This window comes from Antennarius striatus, chromosome 7, assembly GCF_040054535.1.
Source record: "Antennarius striatus isolate MH-2024 chromosome 7, ASM4005453v1, whole genome shotgun sequence".
Classification (NCBI taxonomy): domain Eukaryota; kingdom Metazoa; phylum Chordata; class Actinopteri; order Lophiiformes; family Antennariidae; genus Antennarius; species Antennarius striatus.
Genome location: NC_090782.1, coordinates 10,495,610 through 10,521,559, shown reverse-complemented (window position 1 = coordinate 10,521,559; position 25,950 = coordinate 10,495,610). Strand labels below are relative to the sequence as shown.

At 42.7% G+C, this 25,950-nt stretch overlaps 1 protein-coding gene across 5 annotated transcripts; it reads left to right on the top strand.

Annotated features, from left to right (window-relative positions):
• The first annotated feature begins 1,026 nt into the window (after window positions 1-1,026).
• Window positions 1,027-23,313, top strand: ap3d1 (adaptor related protein complex 3 subunit delta 1). 5 transcript variants are annotated; one of them, XM_068319139.1, is made up of 35 exons: window positions 1,027-1,331; window positions 3,910-4,005; window positions 4,697-4,777; window positions 5,124-5,204; window positions 5,298-5,405; window positions 5,531-5,660; window positions 5,992-6,131; window positions 6,357-6,430; window positions 6,552-6,601; window positions 6,752-6,801; window positions 7,160-7,208; window positions 8,462-8,607; window positions 8,732-8,880; window positions 8,971-9,201; window positions 9,529-9,760; window positions 9,903-10,048; window positions 10,134-10,275; window positions 10,570-10,641; window positions 10,822-10,897; window positions 11,115-11,314; window positions 12,038-12,111; window positions 12,294-12,314; window positions 13,637-13,796; window positions 13,976-14,125; window positions 14,535-14,588; window positions 16,166-16,282; window positions 16,545-16,697; window positions 16,963-17,010; window positions 17,703-17,723; window positions 18,055-18,244; window positions 18,456-18,544; window positions 19,290-19,375; window positions 19,750-19,871; window positions 20,458-20,537; window positions 20,687-23,313. In XM_068319139.1, exons 1-35 carry the CDS (start codon window positions 1,236-1,238, stop codon window positions 20,780-20,782), a joined length of 3,810 nt encoding a protein of 1,269 aa, XP_068175240.1. In that variant the 5' UTR covers window positions 1,027-1,235; the 3' UTR covers window positions 20,783-23,313. The 5 variants fall into 5 exon arrangements, with proteins under 5 accessions (XP_068175240.1, XP_068175241.1, XP_068175243.1 ...); XM_068319140.1 differs by lacking the exon at window positions 12,294-12,314; XM_068319142.1 differs by lacking the exon at window positions 14,535-14,588.
• The last annotated feature ends 2,637 nt before the right edge of the window (window positions 23,314-25,950 follow it).

The window sequence follows — 25,950 nt, the reverse complement described above, 5'->3', positions numbered from 1 at the left end:
TGCACTGTAGCCTGGACTCAAAGTCAAGTGGTCAGTCAGAGATACAGTGCCTTGCGAAAGTATTGCCCCCCCCAAAGAAAACTTTGGCATTTTACCACATTTCAGGCTTCAAACTTAAAGATAACAAACTGAAAATATTTTTCAAGAATCAATGATATGTGAGAAACAATCGTGAAGTGGAACCAAATTTATTCAACATTTTAACTTAAAAGTAGGATGTGGAAATGTGAGACCAAATGACACACAGGTGCACTCTGTCATTTGTTGTCATTTAGGTCAACATTGGATCATTCAGAAGTCATCAGGGGACTTCTGGAGTCGGTTAGCTGAGCTGAGAGAACAGGGGGCCAATACTTCTGTACATCCTACTTTTCAGTTTTTCATTCGTAAACACAATATAAAATGTTGAATAAATTTGGTTCCACTTAACGATTGTGTCTCACATGTCGTCGATTCATGAAAAATATTTTCAGTTTGTTATCTTTAAGTTCGAAGCCTGAAATGTGGGAAAATGTCAAAAAGTTCTTGTGGGGGGCCAATACTTTCGCAAGGCACTGTAGATACAGTAATCCCTCTGCATTCACCTCATTGTAGATTTTTAAGTAGGTAGTCACGTGATACCGTACGCACATTCTATTGGCTGACAGCATCCGGAAGTGCGCTGCGTTCCGAGACTCACGGAACGCAGCGCACTTCCATGTATTTAACAAACACTTGCAACCTCTTGAAACAGTCTATAAGAGTGTGGGAAAAGGTAATACAGATATAAGGTGGTTTAATGTCGATATGGGAGGGTTCATAAATGTTTAAATTACCGTAAAAAATAAAATGGTCGCAATATAGCGGAATTTCGTTATTTGCGGGTGGTCATGGAACGCGTTAACCGCGAGGAACGAGGGATCACTGTATAATTTAATTCTGATTTAAATTTGTAACTTGAGGTGAACTAGACCTTTAATACCACCTCTCATGAATAATCCTCCAGTCAGCTGACTCCAGACGCCATTTTGTCAGCCATTTCCTGCACTGATCCATTGCCAACGTCTCCCCCAGCGCAGGACGCCCAGTCTGGCCTCAGCTTCATCTCCCCGGGGTTCGGCAGTCAACTGCAGGTCCTGCACTCCCGCTCCCAGGTGGATGAGAGACGGTGTCGTGTGTCGACAGGCACCCAGTGGACCCCCCCCGGAAGGCGCTCGGCCCCCGCAGGATAGAAGCGGCACAAGTTCCACACAGACATGGCTCTGAAGATTGTCAAAGGGAGCATCGATCGGATGTTCGATAAGAACCTCCAGGATTTAGTGCGTGGCATCAGAAATCACAAGGAGGATGAGGTAAAGCACCGGACGGACAGACACTGACAACGGGACCGGGAGGGGTTCCGACCCCCGTCCATTGATTAGACGTGTCCACACGTAGCTATAGCTAGCTAGCTAACGGTGCTAGCTAACGCTAACTGTGTAAATTAACGGGAGCAGGCTGGTTAGCTAGCATTACCAACCAGCTCTGTCACCCATTGCCAGCTACCGCTGACTGTAAACTGGTGTCTGGTGCACAGAAGGATAATTTAACCTGAAGTAAATGGGACCTTATGACAGCTGACTGGTGCTAACAGTCAGTCTCACCTGTCAGGCTTAAAACAAGGAGGCTTAACTAGATGAGGAACTGTTGCTGACAGCTAACTAGCTTGCTAACAGAGCACTCTGAGGAAGCATCTGTCGATTATCACTATTTATATGCTCCAAACCAACAGATACCAGTAAGATGAACCACCTGTTCATTAGACTGATCCATTACTGGTCCCAGTGACTGGTTAAACTGGGGAGAACACCTCAGTGATGCTGGTTATTTACTGAAGTTCGCCAGGCTTCACTGAAGGCTGGGATGTGATGAAATCAGATGATCTGTGATCATCTGGGAATTAAAAATGCAGATGAGCTTTTCAGTGTTACATCAACAGAACATCCAGCAGCTTGTTTTTAACACCCAAGCAGCGAGGGGGAGGGTGATGTCATCCGTGTGAAGGTTCTGTGGGTGATGACTGGATGATCACAGCAGTGGGTGTGAAGATGGATGGATCGGCCGCTAGGCGGCAGTGTTCGGGGACAGCCACGTCTCCACGTCTGTGGGCTCCTAACAGAATCTGTTCACATAAATACATGCGGTGCGTTCAAAGCAGCGCTGCTGCTGTGTGGGGCTGTACACACCTGTGTGGGGCTGTGCACACCTGTGTGGGGCTGTGCACACCTGTGTGGGGCTGTGCACACCTGTGTCAGGCTGTGGGCCTGGTGTGGAATGTTGAGGTCGCATGTCTGACCTCAGGGCAGCTTTTAGGTTTGAGCTTTTAACTCAGCGGAGCAGATTTCTCCTCATTTCCCTCTCATCGGTTAATGATATCCCAATCCTAATAATTTTCCGTGTCTTCGTGTTTTTGTAAATGAGAATCATCTGTGTGGCTTGAAGCTGTATGTTTGTGATCTCTTGATTCAGTTCTTGGCTCAGCCTCTCAGTGGTAACCCAACCTGGGCAGTCTAGATAAGGCGGTGGTTGCCCGGTCAACAATGGACAGTTTGCTGAAATATTAATAGGTGTGTGTGTGTGTGTCTGTGTGTCTGTGTGTGTGTGTGTGTTTACCTATGCTCGCCGGAGTGTGTGTTGACTTTCCTTGACTGGTTGACAGTACTCACATACTCTGGTTTTTTTTATTTTATGTCTGTTGAGTCTTTGCACAAGTCAGTCGGTTCTTTCCTTTAAATGCAAATGGACCAGCAGGCATATTAAATAAAGGTGTGAAGATATCTGTTATGTATTCTGTATTCTTACCAGTGAGAGTTTTGGTACTTGTATGCATTCAGCACTGGTTAGCACTGATTGTGCCACATTTCTGGCTTTTAGAGCTTATGTTCAGGCTTTCGTGGCTCAAAGTTGGTCTTTCTTGGCCCATTGACAACTCCTCCAGTTAACTTAATGACTTCTGATTTGGTAATTGCAAATGTGATGATCCCTCCCTGCCCAGCCTGGTAGCCACGAGAGCAGCAGCGGAGCTCCATCCTCTCTCCACACCCTCCTGTCACTGTGTTGTCTCATGACTGCACACACATGACCAGCGCACACTGCTCCACAAAGCTGTGTGTGTGTGCAAGGGTTTTGCGGCGTTACTTCTCTTTTACAGTGTTTCACAGATCCATGCAGATCTGTGTTAGCTTGTCTTCCAGCTTTTTCAATGAGTTGTGACTTCTGCTTCCTGTCAGGAAGCCAGACACACAGCTATTATTTAATTCAGTCAGGTTTGAGTTGTTGATAAAACACTTAAAGAGAGGAAGATGTTGAGTCACCGATCACCTCACGACTTGTGTGAAACAACCGTTGGGTGTACAGCAAACTGTCTAATCAGAGTGATGTTGTCCAGTTTTATTTTTTTTCTCGTGTTGGTTCTGTGTGTGCCGTCTCGGCGTGGACAGTTTGTTCTGTCTCCTGATTCAGCCATCAGGCTGTGCTTCATGATAATCTCATTGTCATTGTGGTACGATTAATTTGTGTCAGGCGACCATCAGGGAAAGACACTGTTGTAATTCTGTCAGCTAAACACATGCTATATTAAATTCAAACCAGTTTCACGGATTCAAAAATCTTCCATTTCCATTGTCAAACTGGTTTCACAGCTGTGGAACTCCGACACAAGCCTTGCATTTGATTTCTGTGCTTTAGATTTGTTGTTGAACTGATGATTTGGAGCCCAGAGAGTTGAAACTGAAGCCAGAAACGCATAAATAGATTACATGCATCATAATTTAATGGTGTTTAGCAGTAAACTGACTCAATATAAAAGCTAGTGACTTGGATAAAAAGGACAAACTCGTTCCAGCTGTCGCTGCAGCCGTTCTGACCTGATGTTTCTCTTTCTACCCTCAGGCCAAGTACATCTCCACATGCATTGATGAGATCAAACAGGAGCTCAAGCAGGACAACATCGCTGTCAAAGCCAACGCTGTGTGCAAGCTGACCTACGTAAGATGTCCCAACACTTCTGTCCATTTAAAGTCACATTGAGGATCGGTGATTCAAAGCAGAGAGGATTTGCTTCATTTGTCTCCATTAATGATGACGATGTGGTTTTCAGTATGACCCCAAAACTCAGACATGTGTTCCTCTGTACTTTATATTGTGTCTTCAATTCAGTTCAGACATTGTTGGAACCTGCTGGAGTGGACCGCTTCTGAACAGGCAGTGAAGTTGATGCCCACCAGTGTGTTCAAATGGTTTCACGTTTTGTAGATAGATGTATTGTGTCAACACAATCACAATAAAAAAAATAAACATAGGCAGACATTTTTGTTCTGCTTTGGATTCAGATGGCATCATGCTGGATCAAACCATTTTGTTCTGCTGGAGGTTAGACCACAGCAGTGGACCGGTAGATCCCACAATGCCTTTGTTCCAAGGCAGCGTGGTCATATGTTCTCTTCCAGCTTATGAACACTTGTTACAAAGCTTGAAAACAAGCAGCTAACCCTTGTTGGGACTGCTGTCCAGTTTCTGCTTAAATGAAAGCGCTCTATTTATTTCTTAGCCCACATTAGCCTTAGATGGTTTGATGCAAATGACGTCTCTGCTGTCTTTTAGAGCTTTCAGCTCGAATTGTTCAGCCTCTCTTTTTATGTAAGCCTCATCTCCCCGTCTTCTCCTTTCTGTGTTCCAGCTTCAGATGCTGGGCTATGATGTCAGCTGGGCTGCTTTCAACATCGTGGAGGTCATGAGCTCCTCCAAGTTCACGTACAAGGTCTGTTTGGAATAAAAATATATCTGCGGATAAAAATACATCTATTAATTGGTCTGATATATCGATTAAAGGTGTTGGTTTCCCACTCAAGAGCCAATTGAAAAAAAAAAGAAGCAAAAAACACATGGTTTAACAGAACTCATTGATCGCTGATTCAAACCAGAGGCTCGTCCAGAAATAGCACAAGGACCAGCAGGTTCTAATATCCAGGATCGACAGCAGACTGTGTGTGTGTGTGTGTGTGTGTGTGTGTGTGTGTGTGTGTGTGTGTGTGTGTGTGGTGACAGTGTAGTATGAAAACACAACACGCATAATGTAGTTACACAGTTCTGCTCTTCCCCAACAGAGGATTGGCTACCTGGCGGCCTCACAGTGCTTTCACGAGAGCACTGACGTCATCATGCTGACAACCAATCAGATCCGAAAGGTCAGTTATTTTCTGGTTCCGTCCCCTTTTGTTATTCATCCCTTTGTCAACCTTTTCTGCTGTTTTTTTTTTTTTTTAATTTCCTCCTCCCAGGATCTCAGCAGTCCCAGCCAGTACGACACAGGTGTGGCCCTCACTGGCCTCTCTTGCTTTGTCACCCCTGACCTGGCTCGGGATCTGGCCAATGACATCATGACGTTGGTGAGTACACTTGCCACAGTTGCGCCCTCCCACTACCATCCAACCTGTCAGTTTGCTTTTACCTCAGGTCTTTGCAGTTGTAGATGCTATTCCTTTACCAGGTTGTCTTCACTCTTTTTTGATAGATGTCTCACACCAAACCGTACATCAGGAAGAAAGCGGTGCTGATTATGTATAAAGTGTTTCTGAAGTACCCCGAGTCCCTGCGCCCCGCCTTCCCCAGGCTCAAGGAGAAACTGGAGGATCCAGACCCAGGTACAGTGAAGCCAGCGGGTGCTGCTGGTTGCAGGCCTTCTATCACCTGTCACCCACTGAATTATTCAGAAGAAGAGCAGGACTTGTTTGTCCGGCTGCCAGGCCTTGTTTAGGAAGATTCAGCCGTCCGTATCTTATCTGTTGCACGGATAAAAATATCTCGCAGGTCAATTTACATCATGAGAATTCTTGAGTGGCTTCACACTTAATGATACATAAATGAACCAAAACGGCCTGGTCTAATAACCTGAAATTCATTTAATGAATTTTTTTTGATACACGCTATTGTTTTGCTTCTGTTTTCCTGTCTGACTTACTTTCTCGTCTCCAGGTGTCCAGTCAGCAGCAGTGAATGTCATCTGTGAGCTGGCTCGGAGAAACCCAAAGAACTACCTGTCTCTAGCGCCGCTCTTCTTTAAACTCATGACCTCCTCCACTAATAACTGGGTTCTCATCAAGATTATCAAACTGGTAAGTCAACAGGATACAGAGAGGCTGTGAAGAGTTCCTGGACTAGTGGAGAAATTTAGCACAGGGCTTTCTAGAGCCAGATTATCCATGCTCTTATCACTGTGCACCACCAGCCAACAGGTTTAGTTGGATTCTTGCTCTATTGTACCAATGACCAAAGAATAAATTTATCTTAAATGAGGTTTTGATACGCTGCGTGAACTGACCTCTGTGTTTGTCTAACAGTTTGGTGCACTCACACCACTGGAGCCACGCTTGGGAAAGAAGTTAATCGAACCTCTGACAAACTTAATCCACAGGTGAGATCACATCATTCATTTTGAGGTCTTTCCCTGGATGATAAATCATTTTGATCTGAAGGATGTTTCAGTCATAATCCACACCTCGTCTGACTGTTTCCCACGTCCTCCTCTCTCGCAGCACCTCTGCCATGTCTCTGCTGTATGAATGTGTCAACACTGTGATTGCAGGTCAGTATTGTGTTCTGTCACGTTGTCTCATGTCCTGTTTTTGGTGCAAGAGCAATGTCTTGTTTGCATCTTTGGATATAAAGCAAACCTTCATTATTTTTTATTGTTTAGTTCAGTCAGTTCTGATAAACCTTTTGTTCTACATTACAGTGTTGATTTCTTTGTCCTCTGGGATGCCTAACCACAGCGCTAGTATCCAGGTAAGCCTTAGAGGGCCACTCATCCTCATCCTCTTATTCATTTGCGCTGTCATGCAGCTTCATTTTGATTGGATCCCTTTCTGTTTTACAATTCCTGCTTTCACCAGAGACACACTGACTGTCAGACGGGCCAGAAGACTCACAATACTGTTTCTTTTAATGTTGTTGGGTTTTTTCATTACACTTTCAGTCCTTGTGACTGTCATTAAAAATCCATTTTCTACACTTTTGGCTGTCAGTTTGTTTTTGTTTTCTTTCAGAACTGAAGCTGGTGTTGAAAAGTCTTAGTGATGTTTTGCTGCTCTCCCTCTTCCCTGTTCTGCCTCTCCCCATCCCTCCCTTTTCTCCCCCTCCTCAGCTCTGTGTGCAGAAACTGCGAATCCTGATAGAAGACTCGGACCAGAACTGTGAGCCCTCTGTCAATGCCTGCAGTGTGTCATTTTCTCATTGTCTGCGTGTTTTTGGAACAGTTCGCCCTCTCTAGTCGATGATCACGTAGACCCCCTGACTCCGGATAACTCGAACATTATGACTTTCCACTCAATTTGCTGGTCTGCTTAGAATACCATTTCACTTAGTTCAGATCAACCCCTGTCACATGTTAAGCCTGTGTCCCACAAGAAGTGAACAATTTACTGATCTCTCTTGAATCTCAGAGGTAAAATTTATCAGTTGTCTTTTCACAATCAGGGCTTGAAGCTGAACGTCATGCATATTGTCATTCGAGTTATCTGGACATCCATACGTAGAGAAATGTGTGTGAAGAGTAGCCATAGAACTACGATGGTAGTAGAGCAGACTGAATCTGTGGTTTTGTTTGCTCGATAAAAATAATCGACCCTTCTTGGTCCTTTATAGAGACACTTTTCAATCAATCAATAATCCTCAGGTTTTTGAGGCTTTGTGCGTTGATGCAAAAATCAGGTACAATCAATTCATTCTCCTGTAACTTATCTACAATTCAGCTGCTCTGTAAAATGTTTCTCATGATCACATTTAGGCACAGACCAAAAGCAGAATTCTGAAAGGTTTTTTAACCTTTCTACTGAAATGGAGTTTCAGTTTCAGAACCATCACCTTTATCTAGAGGTAGAATCTGCGTCGCCCGAATCATTTCAGAAAGGTAGGCAGTGCTAGACACAAGAATTACCTCACCACAAGGTCACTGCCACACACACTCATCCATCCAAGAACCCGAGAGGCATTTGTCCCCTCCAGAAAGTTGAGATTGATCCGATTTCTGAAGTCTGTTGGTGAGTAGGAAAAAATGTCAGTCATACAAGGAGGATAAAACAAAACTGCTGTTTCCAATACGTGTGTGTGTGTCTGTGTGTCGTGTGTATTTGTTTGTGTGTCATTTCTAATTTCATGCATGTTTTGTGTTCCTTTCTTTAGTGATATTTAGTCCTTTCTGTAGGATTACAGATTATTATAGCAGAACCAGTGATCTGTGCATATTTAAGTATAAATATTGAAGCAGTGTAATATAAAACTGATTATTTTATCACACGAGTTAGGTTTGTTAGTGATAGGGACCAGAACAATTAGATATTCCGAAGACAAACATTGCTGTTATTGCAGAGAATATTTAAAGTAATATGAGCCACAGTAGGATTAAATATTCCTCTCCTCGGTAAAACCGTATGTTCTGCTTTTCTAGTGAAGTACCTGGGGCTGTTGGCTATGTCCAAGATCCTGAAGACTCATCCCAAGTCAGTGCAGTCTCATAAGGACCTCATTCTCCAGTGCCTGGATGACAAGGATGAGTCCATCCGACTGAGAGCTCTGGACCTGCTCTATGGCATGGTACGAAGTATTTCTAGAAAATTACCCCCACCCTTCAGAGGCCAGGAACCCACTCCAGTAGCCACTGGTTCAAATCATGTTTCTCACATTCATTCATTTGTTCTGACTGTTGCTGCTTTCTCAGGTATCCAAAAAGAATTTGATGGAGATTGTGAAGAAACTGATGCTTCATGTTGATAAAGCCGAAGGAACCACCTACAGAGATGAGCTGCTGACGAAGATCATCGATATCTGCAGCCAGAGCAACTACCAGTACATCACCAACTTTGAATGGTCCGTCTCTCATCCGCTCATCACACACCATCAGTGTCTTATTCCCAATGACTGGATTTTCACTTTCATCGTTTTTTATCTGTTCTCCAGGTACATCAGCATCCTGGTGGAGCTGACCCGACTAGAGGGCACACGGCACGGCCAGCTCATTGCCTCTCAGATGTTGGATGTGGCAATCCGGGTCAAAGCCATCAGGGGTTTTGCTGTCGCCCAGATGGCCACTCTGCTGGACAACGGCCACTTGTTGACAGGAAACATGCAGCGCATGGGTATCTGTGAAGTGTTGTACGCTGCTGCCTGGATCTGTGGTGAATTCTCAGAGTACGTTGCTTCATCTTGTTGGGGTACAAGATCACACTCACTGGTTTATGTTGACAGAAGCAAAATAGACTTTAGTATTCCTTAGACGATGGTCTTTTGGGGATGATAGTTACTTTTGCCTCCCTTAGTTAAAGTGTGGAATGCTGCAAAATTTGGCTTGTTGGATGTATTTCCAAACAGACGTTCATCAAGAATAACTGACATTTTTATGAGACCAAGTGTTTTCTTATGAAATTATATCAGTGCAAAGCTGGAAGTTCAGACAGTACTTGTTATTAAATGTTCAGTTTTTATTGTCTGTGCTCTGAATCCACTTCTTACCCTCAGACACCTGGAGAACCCGATGCAGACATTGGAGGCCATGCTGCGGCCCAAGGTGGCCACCCTACCTGGACACATCCAGGCGGTGTACGTGCAGAATGCAGCCAAGCTGTTTGCCACTTTGCTGAAGAGCCAGGAGGGGAACACAGAAAGCACAGCAGCACAGGAAACCAGCCAGCTGATGATTGACAGGCTACCTCTGTTTGTCCAGAGTGCCAACCTGGAGGTGCAGGAGAGGGTAAGGTAGACACAGATATGAATGGGGCCTTCTTGTTTAATGTTTGACATTTTAAAATCCTTGAGGTTATCTCCTACAGACAAATCTGATCAATAAATCCGTCTGTTCTCCACATCTGCGTCCCTATTGGTGGTGTCTTCAGGCATCTTGCATCCTGCAGTTGGTCAAGTACATCCAGAAACTGCAGCAGAAGGATGTCGAAGTAGCAGAAGAAGTCAGCGCTCTGTTTGCCGGTGAACTCAACCCTGTAGCCCCAAAGGCGCAGAAGAAAGTGCCTGTTCCTGAAGGGTGAGTGGGCTTATCAAAACCACGCTGTGGGGTGTAGCTACACATCGACTGAAGCACTGAGGGGTAACCAAGTTTGTTTGTGCAGTCTGGACTTGGACGCCTGGATCAACGAGCCTCCGTCTGAGAGTGAGTCTGAGGATGAGCAGCCCAAGGCTACTTTTACCAAGGAGGAGCCCAAACACACTCGGTCCAGACACACGGAGGTGGACGAGAAGGAGCTGGCAAGGGTGAGCTTGTTAGGAGTAGAATAGTAGTGTTTATAACGCAACACTTTTATCCTGTGGATTCATTTTGAATTATGATGAAGAACTTTATCAGTTGTGAGTGATTGACAAAACCAACACCTTTCTTTGTGATATTTTATTTCACCACTTGTATCTGCAAATAGTCAAGATGTTCATTTAATATGTACCTGTAGTCATTTAAATGAACAAGTGAATCTTTATCATCTCACTTATAAATCTGTCATCTCATGAGTTTCAGTGATTAATTTGCGAAACATTTTTTCCTCCAAATCTCAGAGAAGAGAAGCCAGAAAGCAGGAGCAGGCCAACAACCCCTTCTACATCAAGGCCTCTCCGTCCTCTCAGAAGGTGTGCTCACCCACTCATTGCTAGCCGGTATACTTTCACACCGCACTCAGAAAGTATACTGGTTGAAATTTTGACTAGTACCAGTCATGACTATAGCATGGACAATTTCAGTGTTATGTATATTCTAACAAACGGCATGTGTTGTACATCATGCGGTAAAGGCCTGCTCTCTCTGTATAGGTTTACCAGGAAACCCCCGGAGTGGAACACATCCCAGTCGTGCAGATTGACCTCAGTGTGCCTCTCAAAGTCCCAGGTAACATCCCGACAGGCAGTAGCCCAACACAAGTCCTGCATCACAGGGTTCACACTCCAAATCTTTTTTTTTAAAGCTATTGCAATTTCATCTGTGCTGTAATTTCATCTGTGCTGAATGTCGTGTATATATGGCCCACTTGACAATAAAGCTGACTTTGACTTTTGACTTGATTGATCAAATGATGACTGACACAATAACACCTCCTGTACCACAGGTTTGCCCATGTCCGACCAGTACGTGAAACTGGAGGAGGAACGGCGACAGAAAGAGAGAGCAGAAAAGAAGAAGAAAGAAAAGAAGAAGAGGAAAGAAAAGCGCAGTGGACGAGGGAAAAAACACGACTCGGGCCCAGAGAGCGAGGAGGATATCACGCCTGCGCACATGGTCGACATCGTTACTGAGGAAATGCCCGAGGTATGCAGGAGCTGTGGTCAAGAACAAAATCGGTGTGAATGGAACATATGAAGGGTCAACTTGACACATGGCAGCTGAAGTTTGACGCTGCACATTTATTAGCTTTGATCTGATTGGTTTTGTCACCCATCGTTTAAAATATTTTTAATTCTTTACATTGTTCAGTCTGTGTGTCTGAAAATAGCTGGATCAGATTAAAGACTTGTTCTCCTATTTCTGTAGGTTTATTAATTATTACAGTATTTTCCGCTCCATAAGGCGCACTGGATTATAAGGCGCACCTTCAATGAATGGTTTTTTTAAAATTTTAAATTCATACATAAAGTTCACTGGACTATAAAGCACACTGGATTATAAAACGCATGTGAACTCATCTTCAGTGAATCTATTTTAACACTTTAGTCATATATAATGCACATTGGATTATAAGAAATTGAGAAAATTAAAGGCTTATTAAAGGTGCCTTATTAGTGCGGAAAATACTGTAATAATCATATGGATGCTGTTTAGAGATCACATTGACCTCATTGTAGGCAAAGTCATTGAAAATAAATACGACTATCAGAGTTAAAGGCTTTTATTACTGAATGTTTTGTTGACTTCTCAGTTCTGGGGCTTTAACTCAGTATCTCAGCAGGTCTGTTCACATTTTGTTTGTTGCTGACAAGATAAATTTAGAAAGTTTCTAATATTTCTATTGATTTAATCTCCTCAATGCTTCAGAATGCCTTACCCAGTGATGATGATGACAAAGACCCCAATGACCCCCATAAAGCCCTGGACATCGACCTCGACAAGTGAGTTCAGAAGGATCCTAATGTTACATTTGATGAGACCTTTGTGTTACCTTCCTGATCGTGGCATCATGGCTGACGTGAGCCGGGTTTTTCAGTCCTCTCACTTCTTCTCATGACATTCTGCTTTCTGCTTCCCCTTCTTTATGCACACACACTCCTATTCACTGCCTTTTGTGGGGCAGTTTGGAAGCAGCTGGGCGCAGGTGAGTCGCATCCCAGCCTCAGGACATGAGCTCCAACTAAACAGACTGACTGCCTGGTTTTTTTCTTTCATCATTGAGTTTTCCTCTTCTTAGTAGAATAGCTGGCCTTTCTTTCCAGTTTGCTAGTCTCTACCTATTTCTGCTAATTTTCCTTTTTATTCTTTAATCTGTCGTTAATTGCAGCCGAGCACAATATCACCTGCATCTGTAAGATTGACAAAATCAGCATGTCGCTCTTTTTCAGAACAGCCTTTCCTTGGATTTCTGTCTTGTTTAGAGAATATGCTTCTTTGAAAAAATGTTATTTTGCTTCATAGAAATAAGATCAAGTCTAAGTGGCTGCTGCTGATTTTCTCAGAACTCACTTCCTGCCTTCCTGGGATAGGCTTCTGAAATCATAACACTTGTTTCTAACATAACTGCTTTCAATACTCATTGTCTATCAATAATCAATTGTGTTGTGCCTTTGGGAAACCTATCTCAGGGTTTGATTACAGGTAATACAGTTCTTCTGCTCAGATTTCCCAGATCCTTATCACTAGAATTTGGTCACAATCTTTTACTCAAAAGCTATTTTTAAATGCATTTCCTGCCTGGTCTTGGTGGAAATAACAATCACATTACCTTCAAGCCAGTGGTGTGGTTTAGATCACTTAATTTTTTTTTGATATTTACTGTAAGTCTTTAGGTTAAAATAGGAATAGCAAGAAGTGTTTAGGAAATATTTTTAACCTCTGATGAAGAACGTGCCATGTATATTATAGCTTTATATCACTAGAAATGACCCTCAGAAGTAAAAACTCTACTTATTTTTATTATTCTATGTTGGTCAGTTGGATGGCTGAAAGCATTCATTGAAGTAACTTCAAGATAAAACTCTGTGTGAGCTGAGCCACATGTTTTTTATAGAAATGACGAAATAAAGTAAAGATCTTTTAAAAGTAGAGAAACGCTGCAGATGTAACTAAATGACTCAGGTGGTGCTTGACACATACGTGGTGTCTTCATGGAGAATGACCACCAGGGAGCGACAATGTATCTTGTTACCACTTCTGAGGATCTGGCTTGGTGAAATGAACTTGACCGATCTGATCAGGTAAACAGATCTGGGAATCACTGATGCCAGAGGAACAACCTCCCTCCGTTCTTTCAGTGGTACCTGGAGTACATGCCTGAATACAATGACTTGCTGATCCCGCATTGCACTTTTATTAGATTAGTACTTTCGAAGCAAAACAGGAAGCTGCCCACCAACTACAGGCCATGGTCACCTTCATCTACACAAAGTCAAACTGTGGATCTGTGAATTATTGTTTGTCCAGGCCTCTTGCAGACAGTGAGAAGCTACCAGTCAGGTCACACCATGCGGCCGAAGCCCTGAAAAGCCCAGCAGAAGATGGAGAAGCTGTCTCACAGGAGCCCAAGAAGAAGAACGTCAAAGAAAAAAGAGAGAAGAAAAAGGACAAAGACAGGGATAGGAAGGTGAATATAATGCGGTTTTGAAAAAAATCCCCAAGAAAACAACACTCTCGGATCTATGTGGTGGTGACGGGGAAAACAAGTAGTCGGCCAGTATGACGTGATAGTTGAAAAGTTGTTGTTGATCACAGTTTGACACGCAGGCAAATTTAATGTTTTTTTTGTGGGAACCTTTTTTGCAGAAGAGCAAAGAAGAGGAGAAAAAAAAGAAGAAAAAACACAAACATGAAGGAAAGGGAGAAGATCTTCTTGGTGGTCAGGCAGATGAACCGGTCGTCCAATCAGAAGAACCCGTTGAGGTGGCTGTCCCGCCCACCTCCACCAGTGCAGAGGTACAGTGTGTCCTGACACAAATTGTGGCACAAATCTGTTTCCTGTTTGGAACAGGAGTTTATATCCAAGATATTTTCACCTTACAATTTGACCTGGATTTCTATTTAAAATGCATAATAATGGAAAACTTTCAGGCAGTATTGCTTTATGAAAGCAATACAGTTTTGCATAAACCAATATTTTGGATCATTTCATTGCCCTCCCATTACTGCCTTTCCATCAGCTTCGGTGATCATGTATTAGTTTCCTAGGAGCTGATTGTGTGGTATCCTGTCCTTGATTTATTCATGAAATAGAGCGGTGTAACCTCTGTATCCATTTTCATGAATAGTAGAAAGATACAGAACCTGGTGTGCCCTCACCCTCGTCTCAACTCCTTGCACTCCTCTCCCTCCCTCCCTCTTCTAGGTTTCGGATCTGGATTTCTGGCTCTCAAACGCTCCAGTGTCCTCTAACACCCAGGTGGAGTCACACCCTCTCCTGCTCTCGTTCCTTTTTTGCTGTCCTCTTCCTACCCTCATCTTTACAGTTTACACATGCCTGTTTCATCATTCCCATGGTTTATGGATCTGCCTCACCTCACATGGTCTTTGCCACTTCAGTTCATTTCCACATCTTTCACAAATTCCTCTCTTTCACAGGTCATAACAATTTCCTCCCACATTCTCCCAGATTTCCTATGTTTTCTAGCATGTGTGTATGTCTGTGCACACTCTGTGTGTGTAATTGTCTCACAATTCCAGTGGTTCTCCTTCACAGGTTTTATTTTTGGGTGGTTGGCTGGTTGTCTTGAGGTCAGAGTAGATATTGTTGTGTTGGTGGAGGTGACAAGTGAACTGAGGTTGTCTGAGTTTCCCTGGAATCTGGCCTGGAGTCTGTTCCTCATGGTCTTATCTTCACCACGTTTGTCCCAACTGATTCCTACATGGTCACATGTGAGGTTGTGATTGTCTATATATTTTTTTTTACTTATTTAGTCTCACAAAACAACATTTAATGACAATGAAGCCAGGAAGTAGAGTTGAGTTGAAGTTGTGTTGTGAAATCTTTGTCCACTGGCAGGAGTTCCTGCTCTGCCAGCGTTTTAGCACCATATCAGACGGATAGATAGGTGTGTGATGAAGTCACCATCAACATTCAAAAATAACGTTAGTCAGCCTGTGGCCCACTTTTCTTTTAACCTTAGATATTTACATTAATTGTTTAATAAAACCAGGTCTATGAGTTACTCATAACTTTGCTTTTAAGGGGAAAATGAACATTCAGCCCCCAAAAAACAAGACTTTTTTTGATTTTGTCGAGGCTACCAACTCCATCAGAATTTTTACTTGCAGGACACCTAGATTAGTATGTTTGTAGGCTATCTGTGAGCCTTTATGTCAAAGTAGCTGGTTGTTGTTTGATGCTAAGTATTAACTAAACTTACTAGCCGTGACATGATAACAGGTGTTGGTTTCCACTTTCCATCCCACTCTCATTTAACGTCTGTCTAGAGATGATCACTGCCACGATAATCAAGCAGAGCTGAATTATGGGATGTCTGTTTGTGTATCAAATCAGCCGTCTTTGTGCTGCTACCACGGGCAGTGACGCGACTGCAAACAAATCATTTCACAGCACACACCCTCTATTGTGTCGTACTTATGGGACTCAGGTCAAAATCATGACACACCAGAAAGTACAACACATTTGATGTCAAATCCAACTCTCCTTCAGAACATGTAGAGTTTCCAGAATGAAGCCACAGACACAGGCCACAATGACCTACAGACACAGGATGTTCTTGTCATGTTTTGTCGTGTTCAGCTCATTATTTTTGCATGTTTTGCTCTTCTTTCTTCAACGAATAAGGTTCATATTTGTGATGTCTCAGACCTCAAAAATGCATTATAATGGAAAACTATCTGCAGCTGAAAACTATATGCTGCAGCTGATTATTAACCTTTATAACGTATATGTTGCATGGTCATGTCTGCTTGCTGTGTGTGTGTGTGTGTGTGTTTGCGTGTGTGCGTGTGTGTGTGTATGTGTCTGAACAGGAAGCACCAACAGTAGCAGAAGCTGAAGCAGCCCCCCTGCCTCTGCCTGGTGAAGCCTCTGGCGCGGCGCTAGACTCAGAGCCTGATGAGCCCAAAGACGCTGAGATGGAGAAGATTGTGAGTCACCACTGATGATCCAATAATCACCAAGCAGAAAGTTAGACTGAGGTGTTAAAGATTCCAGTTCACAGTGACCTGACAGTGAAGCACAGAGGCAGCTGCTGTTCTCTCAAGCCTGTGTGAATAATGTACCAAACATCTACCGGGGCTTATCTATTCTCTGGAGGAACACTTCTATCAGTAGCTGTGGTTCTCTCCTCATTCAATTTTGCACATCCCTCATTTTCTAATAACATGTGTCATGTTCATTGTGGATCAGAAATCCTCCAAGCACAAGAAGAAGCAGAAAAAGGAGAAGGAAGAGAAGGAGAAAAAAAAGAAGAAGAAGCACCATCACCATCATCACCACAATGACGGAGGGGAAGAGAAATCAGTGCAGAATGGCACCGTGGACGAGGAAGATCCTCTGCCGGTCAGTTTAACAGCCTCGCCTCAGCCAGAAGTGTGAATGAAGACATTAGTTTCTGCTCTACGTGTTAATGAAATAGCATCCAGACCTCACGTCATACTTGAAGCTGCATGTAGTCTCTATACCCGATCATCATTCTCATCTGCTGACCGATGACTCACACTGCCTGGACTGTTAGCATCAGCTGGATAGAAGCAGTTCCTGTTGCTTTGTTAGCATACAGAGGGACTTGAATGCCTGATCTGACCTGCCTCCTCTCTTCTTTCAGCCCATGTCCAATTACTGCCTGCTGGCTGAGAACTCTTACATTAAGATGGTGAGTGATGGACACGGAAACGCTGCTGCCTTTACCACTGGGCCATGAAAATGTCTATTTTGCGCCAGTGACGACTGGAACTAAAGGTGTAATGTTTCAGGTTGGCACTGCGTTTTGCACACAAATCTATTCTTTGTTGAATTCCCAGTTTAAAGTTGTGGTAACCAGTCAGTGCTTTTGGGATGAATATGCAGGTTTTAGTATTTGTAGCTTTTTGGCTCCAACATCTGTTGTATATCTGAAACAATGGACTCTACCTTTTGGGTTATAATAAGCTCCACTAAATAAAGCAAGTATCAAGTAAACTGGTTGCTTTGAGAGTAGAAATTTTAATTGTGAAATCTTAAACTGTAACTCATAACTGCACCTTATAAAATAAACAATAAATAAATATGATCTGATATCACTTCCTGTTTTATCTCTAATTACGAATGGTTTATCAAAGATGAATATAATCAAAAAGTTAAAATAAGGGAGCATATCTGAGATCATCTTCTTCAATCAGTTAGGTGCTCTCCCATAGTTTTCGGTGTCTTTGGATTATAACCCTGGATCATGAAAGAACCTGATTTTTTTCAAGGATGTGAAGCATCATCCTAATGTTTGTTTTACATATTGATATTAATGTGAAAATTATCTCAGACAGCAGGAGAGAAATTTTTTTTTGTCTTTTTCTCTCACCCACTTTAAAGATGATGGAGGATGCTGATGAGGTACCGGCTGAAGTCCTGTCAGTTACCAAATCTTTTTTCTAGATGTGTTTCTCTTCCTGCTGCTCTGAGGCAGTGTGTGTTCACGTTTCTGCTCCACACCAGCGTTTCAGCAGTTTCTAAGAATGATTCTGTCCTTGTGACTTGATCTTTGTGCTTTGACTAATTTCTGGAAAACAGTGATGTGTGCTTGGTGTTTGGTCCATGAATGACATTTTCTGTATTTACTGTATATACCTTCTCTAATCTCAAATTGGCTATTAACACTCAGTGAGGTGCACAGTTTTTGGTGAGAATGCATTTATTCAACAAATTTTTTTCCCTTCTGATTCAGGTGTATGACATCCAGGGAAACCTGCAGGATGGCAGTCAGGTGGTGGTGTCTGTCATTTTCGAAAACAAGTGCGACAGCTTCCTCAAATCCATGGAGTTCAACGTGCTGGACTCTCTCAACTCAAAGCTGCAGAGGCCAGAGGGTTCAGGTCCACACGACGGCCTCACAGTCCCATTCCAACTTCCTCCTGGTCAGTGATTGTCAGTAAAGAGCAGGTCTCTGACACAAAAGCTGATTTACTGAACAAAACCTATATACATGACATTTTTTTGTTTGCTGGGTTCATAATCTGTTTAAATGAAATGTAAAACCTTAATTTTTAAGTAATTGAATACCAAGTTACAGTAACTTACGAAGCAGATCTGTTTCACTGAACTGTTGGTTTCTATCTTCTGCTGCAGGCGTGTCCAATGAGGCTCGATTTGTCTTCACTGTGCAGAGTATCATTATGCCACAGAAGCTCAAGGGAACCCTCACATTCATAGTGAAGGTAAACAGGATTCTCAGTCATCAAGTCATGTGATCCTTGAGGTTAAATCTCAAGCTGGACGTCTGTTTAGGATCTGCTGATGTTTCACAAAAGGCTTCTCCAGGTGTAAATGTTCGGGAGAACTGATATTTTAAGTCACACATAGACTCTTTAAGATCACACCTCAGCAGTGGAGTCAGAATCACTGCTATGGCTCCTTACTCTTTGAAGACACAAGTGGTTTGTTTGACTAATGTGACGTTTCACGTGAGTCCTCAGCATTATCGCCAGTGTGACTCGACTCAAAGTGCAAATGCTTTTGAGACTTTCTTGGGAGAGATGATGAAACTGCGTTTTATGATTTTTCCAGAAGATTAGACTGACAGGATTGTTTATAACCGGTTTACAGGGTAACGGGCAGGTGAGTCGGTACGTTGTTAATGACCGTGTGTGAAAGCATAAGAACTCAGATCCAACCTCAGGCATTCACACTGACGTTCCACAGTGTAAATGCAGAAATCCTCACTAAAATCTAACATCAGCCAACTGATTGCATTATAATTATTTTTGAAAAAAATGATAATTTTTTTATTATAAAGTATTATTATAAAATATAAAAACCAGTTATTGGACCTGCCTCTTGGTCTGGATCGGCTTCTAGCTGTGATCACCTCTTCATTTTTCTAAACATCTGTAGGCCAAAAGAAAACCAACTAAATGCTGCACAAGTTCATTGATTGTCTGTGTTTGTTTTTTGTTGCCACAGAATGAGGATTCTTCCACTCATGAGAAACTGGACTTCAAACTGCACTTTACATGCACCTCCTACCTAATCACTACTCCTTGCTACAGGTTGGTATGAAGTTTTGACCTAAAAAGCCTCCTGAAGAGTACATACTATCAATTTTTATGTTCAAGACAGGCATTGCTATAAGGTAACATACTGGTTTCACTTGATGTTGAGTTAAAAACAGAGTATTAACAGTTTGATCCAAGGTTGGTGCTGGAGTAAAAACTTGTAGGGTTTCCCAAAATGGAAAAGATTCTCGTCTGGATAGCCCTGCTGGTTTTAATTATTTTTTTAGTCAGTTAATCAGAATTTCACATCTTTACTCAAAATTGCAATTGAAGATTTCTGCAGGAAAAGTTGCCCAAACCTTAGGAATGCATCCTCTGGTGACCAGGAGTCAGTGGAAACAGGGTTTGTGTTTGTTTTGTTTGGCCAGTGATGCGTTTGCGAAGCTGTTGGAGTCAGGCGACCTGAAGGGCAGCTCGGTCAGACTGGAGGGAGTCAACATGCCCTTCCATCACCTACTGGCCAAAATCTGCTTCCACCACCATTTCTCTGGTACGTACAGACCCAGTCATGCACTCAACTAGCTAAAACAACAAGATGCCACATACAGAATTCAACAACCCAGTGTTTGTCCAGATGAACAGTGCACCCTCACATATTCGCACATCAACGCTCTCGACTTCACCTCATACCGGATTTTTGGTAGGCAGTCACGTGATGCCGTACGCGCATTGTGTTGGCTGACGACATCTGGAAGTGCGCTCGGTTCCGTGAGTCTCGGCCTTCCGTGAGACACAAAAGTGTTTTTGACAGTCTATCAGAGTGTGGGAAAAGTTAATTCAGATAGAAGGTGGTTTAATATCAGTATGGGAAGGGTTCATAAACATATTATTTAAGGTAATGTAAATAGTTTGGCGCTCTATCGTGGAATTTGTCAGTCGCGTGTGGTTCCTGGAACACATTAACTGCGAGTAACGCAGGCGCACTGTAAACATTGGCCAACTATGAAAGTCTGTTTGCTGTGTTTCTGTGATATATCAGTAACTTATTTTTGCTTGGTTTGCTTTGGTTTTTGTGACGGAATGCTAGAAATCTGAAGTGATTGTGTTATTTGTTCTTTTTTTTTTTTTTTTTTTAGTTGTTGAGAGGATCGACTCCTGTGCATCCATGTATAGCAGGTCTATCCAGGGTCATCATGTCTGTATGCTGGTCAAAACTGTAAGTGATCCAAACAAACGCCATTCTGATCCTTCATAAGGAAGCATTTCAGAACTGCTTATATTTATTTTTTAACCAATCGATGTTACGTTGACGTTCTCTCTGTCTCTCTCTCTCTCTCTCTCTCTCTCCTTCACTCTTCCTCCCAGTCGGGTCAGACGGTGTCCATCGATGCTAAATGTGACGAGCCGACACTGCTTGGGAATGTGCTGGATGAGATCAAGCAAACCTTCTCTCAGTGCTGATTGTCCAGCTGCCCTACCCATCACGCTCCACCTCCCCAACTCCCACTAAATCACAGCATAACCTTGTTACAAAAGCATTGCGGGGCTGACACTTCTTTTATTGTCCGATTAATTAGTCTTCTGGTTGGCTAAATGTCTTTCCCTTCACCTTTCCCTGTGTCTTACACTCTGTTGCTCTGCATTGCAAACTCGATGGTTGCTGCCCATCGATCCAAGCTTTACAGACACACAACACGCCATCAGCTCTGTGAAGCGGTTCGGTTCCATTTTTACTTCCTGGATTTCACCTTATTTCCCCACTGACTCTGACATGACTCGGTTTCTGGGTGTTTGCCACCCTCTGCTCTTTTGTGTACCTCTCCGCTCTGTCTGCAGTTCAGTCTGTGACGGTCATGTAATGTTGAAAACTGGACTTTTGCTGTTGTTTGTTAAATTGTGTTTTTATTGTGTTGAAGTTATTTTTGTCCTTTTGTTTTTGTTTGTTCTCTTATTTGATTACTCTTTTTTTTTTTGTCTGAAGCCTATCTGCGCCTTTGTCTCATCCCGTTCTTTCAAGTCACTCAACATCAGTGTGTGTGTGTGCTGCTTACTAAACACAATCAATAGTCCGACCGGTCCAAACTGGAAAACGAGGGACTCTAACCTGTTGGTTCACCACTGACCTGGTGCCACGCCAAGTTACAGTGACAAGAGGACAGACATGAAACCAAATCCACACACAAGGCATGAGTTTTTAGACTACACTACCCTTTTTGCCTTTTGGCGAAGCTCAAAATAGACCTGGTATAAGTTCAGCAGAAGCACTTTGTGGTACTAGGGGTCTTCTGTAGATCAGTGGTTTTGCTCTGTGCCTAAGTCATGTGGTCTGACCCACTCCAGCACATAATCAGCCTTGTAGAACTTGGCCTCCTCCTCCAGTGTTACTGTTCTGTTCAGCTGTGCTGAACTGCAGTTTCACCCCTCAGTAAAATCCATCATCCTTTCCGTGAATCAAAAACAAATTGAAGACATGACCCTTTGAAAATGGTGGAATGAAAATCTGGTGCCAGAGTGAAAATCGATGCAGGGCATTTTGCTTTCAGGCCAGCGCCACCTTCTTTGTCCTCACCAAGCGGTTTGGTCAGTTGTGTAGGAAATGTTATATTAAAATAAGTTAGTTATGGTTATTTCCATGAAACTACTGGGGTGCTGAGAACCCAAATTAATGTCACCGCGTGGTCCATTTAGTGACCGAATAATCAGATCTCTACGTGCTCGAAAAAAATTAAACCATGACTATGAGACAAAGTATGCTATTGGCCTGTTTTTATTTTAAAACCAGATCTAAATCATGTTCCTTACGTTCTGTGTAAGCGGTTTGTTGGGTGCTTTTAGGGTCCCTGTCAATCAGTATTAAACAACGTGACCTCCAGTGAAACGAAGATTCTACTCGGGAGAATAATTTCTCTCCTTGTGAAATCTGGTAAAACACTTGGCCACTTTGACATCTATGTTGCAGTACTCGTACGTGGGCCAGCCGGCGTGAACCCTGATAACCCCTGATGTTCTTATTCCTCTCAGAAATTGCCTTGTCACCTTTTTTTCTTTGACATGCTCTCGTGAACATGAGTAGCCATTTATTTTAACGAAATGGCTTTCGCTCGTAACTCTAAGGTACTTTATTTTGCGTTAATGTCTCTACTTGGTCCAGCACAATTGAACCTAGCAAGTAGCAAAAGAAAAACTGACTCGGTAGCATTTCTGGTCATATTTACTCGTAAGGCCCTCTTCGCATCTGCTTTTGTAGATAAATTATATCTGTGACCTGAAGATGGGGCTAGCCATTCCATGAGGTCTGTCCAGTAGTAGAGTCTGAATACAGAGGTGATCAGCTGTATTTCAGGAATGTCAATAGAAAATGTGTGTATTCTTTGTTCCTGAAAATGACTGATATTGAGTGAAAAAAACAAGTAATTGAACATTGTTCTACATAATTCTGTCAGTTTTTTTCCTGTTCATATTTGATTGAAACTTGTAAACTGCATGAGTAGGAATGTACAATTTTATTTACATTTATTATTTTTTGCTCCATTGACATGCTTACAAAACTCCATTCCATTTTTGTCATTTCTTCATTTTTGAAAAAATGAAGTTTACTTATATATTTTTGACGGTATTGTTTTTATCTATTCTAAGTTCAGACAATTAAAACAAAGTAATACGGTTGAATGTGTTAAATTATTAAGCACGGGGGAAGCCACGGGTTGTTAGGTGTTGTGATGCTGAGGGGATGATGCTCAGTGAGTTGACATCAGACTATGTGAAGCTGGCGGGCATCCCATTTTGTCTTCATTCTCCGTTCCAGCTGTAGTGACTTCTTTTTCCACGTTTGGCTTGTGACATTAAGATATACACATGCGACTGATTTCTGAAGGCCCTGTCTTTCCATCTTCAGTTATGAAGCTGTACAATGTAAAATGTTTTAAAGGGGAAAACAAATATACATTTCCTTTGAAGAAAGTAATCCCAAATAAAACAAAATACTGTAAGAAGCCGCTGAGTCTTTGTTTTGCCGAGAACACACTGTAGAACAATGGTAAATTAGTTTTATTTATTTTTTATATGGACAGTTCGCTTCCAGACGTGTCACCAGAATTTATAATCCCAGAATCCATTGCACAGCAGTAATAAACCTCTTTACTCACAGAAAACGTGTATCCTGGGGACCAGGTGGAAAGGTAGCAAGGCTAGAAGTTTAGGAGCAGGGTTCAAGTAGTTCTATCATGGTGTAGATAGGAAAAGAAATGCAGTAGGAGTTATCTTGAAGGGGGAGTTTGTTAGGAAAGTCCTGAAGGTAAAAAGAGTGTCAGATAGAGTGATGAGTGAAGCTAAAAATCAGAAGGTGTGATGGTCGATGTTGGTGGGTATGCTCCACAGGTAGGGTGTGTGCTGGAGGAGGAGGAGAAATTCCGGTTGGAATTTGATGAAGTGATGCAGAGCATACTTAGAAGTGAGAGAATTGTCATTGGTGCAGACTTCAATGGACATGTTGGTGCAGGAAACAGGTGATGAGGTGATGGGCAAGTTTGGTATCCAGGAGAGGAACACAGAAGGACATTCCTGGATACTTTGCAAAAAGGATGGAAATGGCTGTAGTGAATACTTTCTTCCAGAAGAGCCAGGAACATAGGGTGACCTATAAGAGTGGAGGTAGGAGCAAACAGGTAGACTACATCTTGTGTAGACGGTGTAATCTGAAGGAGATCAGTGACTGCAAAGTAGTGGTAGGCGAGAGTGTAGCCAAACAGCATAGGATGGTGGTGTGTAGGATGACTCTGGTGGTGAGGAAGATGAAGAGGGCAAAGGCAGAGCAGAGGATGAAATGGTGGAAGCTGAAAAAGGAAGAGTGTTACATGACTTTTAGGAAGATGTTAAGACAGGCTCTGGGTGGTCAAGAGGTGCTGCCAGATGACTGGACAACTACAGCTATTGTGATCAGGGAGACAGGTACAGTCTTTTCAGCACTATACGGCGCACCTAAAAGCCTAAAATTTTCTATTAAAGCCATAGTGCGCCTTATAATCCGGTGCGTCTTATATATGGATTAATATTAATATTGATTAAAAACATGATCGCTGAAAAAAAGCCGGCAGTCTGGCTGCCAGTCATGCCGCACTCTGCCACCAGAGAAGCACCCTCACAAGGCACTCGGAAATAACCCACTTTAAACTTAATTAGTCTTAAAAAATGCCATTGTGCTGTCATCTGGATTCTAGTGACGGTCCATTCTATTAGTCTGTGGAAACACACGGAGAAACTGGCATAAAGGTGAATGAAAGACCCTGAAAGCTGAACTTCCAGCCTTTTCTGACATTTCAAGAGCAGAGTCACTGCGTTTCTGTTGTGCTGCATAGATTTGCAAATGTAGTTGATGGCTCTGGGCGGGCGGCGGAGGGGCGCATTCAGGCTTATGTATTCTGTCTGCAGCGACGTGCGGTGAGATTCGCGGCAGTGAGACACCGACGTTAAAGTCCGTTCTAGGAGTAAAACAGCGTCACATTTGCCAGTAAATTAGCAGCCTGACATTAAAAACTAGTTAAAAAATTGTTTAGGACACACAGCAGCAAATAGCTGCACCTCACCTCCGACTGGACTACCGATCGATCGAAACAATATTTAATTAATAAACGAAGACGAACGTCGGAGCTTAAATATCTGCTTCGAACTTCAGATCAGGAAATAATCCGCTCTATCCGCACTGACTGCACTCGTAATGAATTTAACCAGTTTTTAATGTCAGGTTTTTTAATATGCGTGTTGACTTCTTTCTAAGATGGCAAAGTGATCAAGTGATCAGGTTTCCGTGATGAGGCTCAGAATGGCTTATTGACATAACAATAGGGGCCATTCAAAGGTAGTCAGGAAGTCATGAATGCAATCATTACTGCCTGAGCAGCGCAGCTCTATCTAGTGGACAGATTGCGCAACTACAGCTGCTGCAGATTATCAAATAAATTTTATTTTTTATTGTGTGCGCCTTATAATCCAGTGCACCTTGTATACGGAATTATAAAACAAATTATTAAGGGTGCGCCTTACAGTGCGGAAAATACTGTACTTAGTGTGTCATCTGGAAGGAAAGTAGATAAGGAGACTTGGTGGTCGAATGACGAGGTACAGGAGTATACAGAGAAAAAGGTTTGCTAAGAATAAGTAGGACACAGACAACTGAGAAGAGTCGACAGGAGTACAGGGAGATGCAGCGTAAGGTGAAGGTAGAGGTAGCAAAGGCCAAACAAGGGGCTTATGATGACTTGTATACTAGGCTGGATAGTAAGGAGGGAGAGACTGCAGGTTGGCAAAACAAACAGATGGGAAGGATGTGCAGCAGGTTAGGGTGATTAAGGATAGGGATGGGAGTCTATTGACAGGTGCCAGTAGTGTGATGGGAAGATGGAAAGAGTACTTTGAAGAGTTGATGAACGTGGAAAATTAGAACAAAGACTAGAAGAGGTGACTGTTGTGGACCAGGATGTAGCAAAGATTAGTCAGGATGAAGTGAGGAGGGCATTGAAGAGGATGAAGAGTGGAAAGGCAGACGGTCCTGATGATATACCTGTAGAAGTTTGGAAGTGCAGAGGTGAGAGGTGGCAGTTTCTGACTGGGTTGTTGAATAGGACCTTAGTGAG

Coding starts and splice junctions, on each gene's coding strand:
- ap3d1 (XM_068319139.1), top strand. CDS start 1,236: ATGGCTCTGAAGATTGTCAAAGGGAGCATCGATCGGATGTTCGATAAG. Junction 9,761..9,902: donor ACCTGGAGGTGCAGGAGAGG/GTAAGGTAGACA, acceptor TGGTGTCTTCAG/GCATCTTGCATCCTGCAGTT. Junction 20,538..20,686: donor TCTGTATGCTGGTCAAAACT/GTAAGTGATCCA, acceptor TCTTCCTCCCAG/TCGGGTCAGACGGTGTCCAT.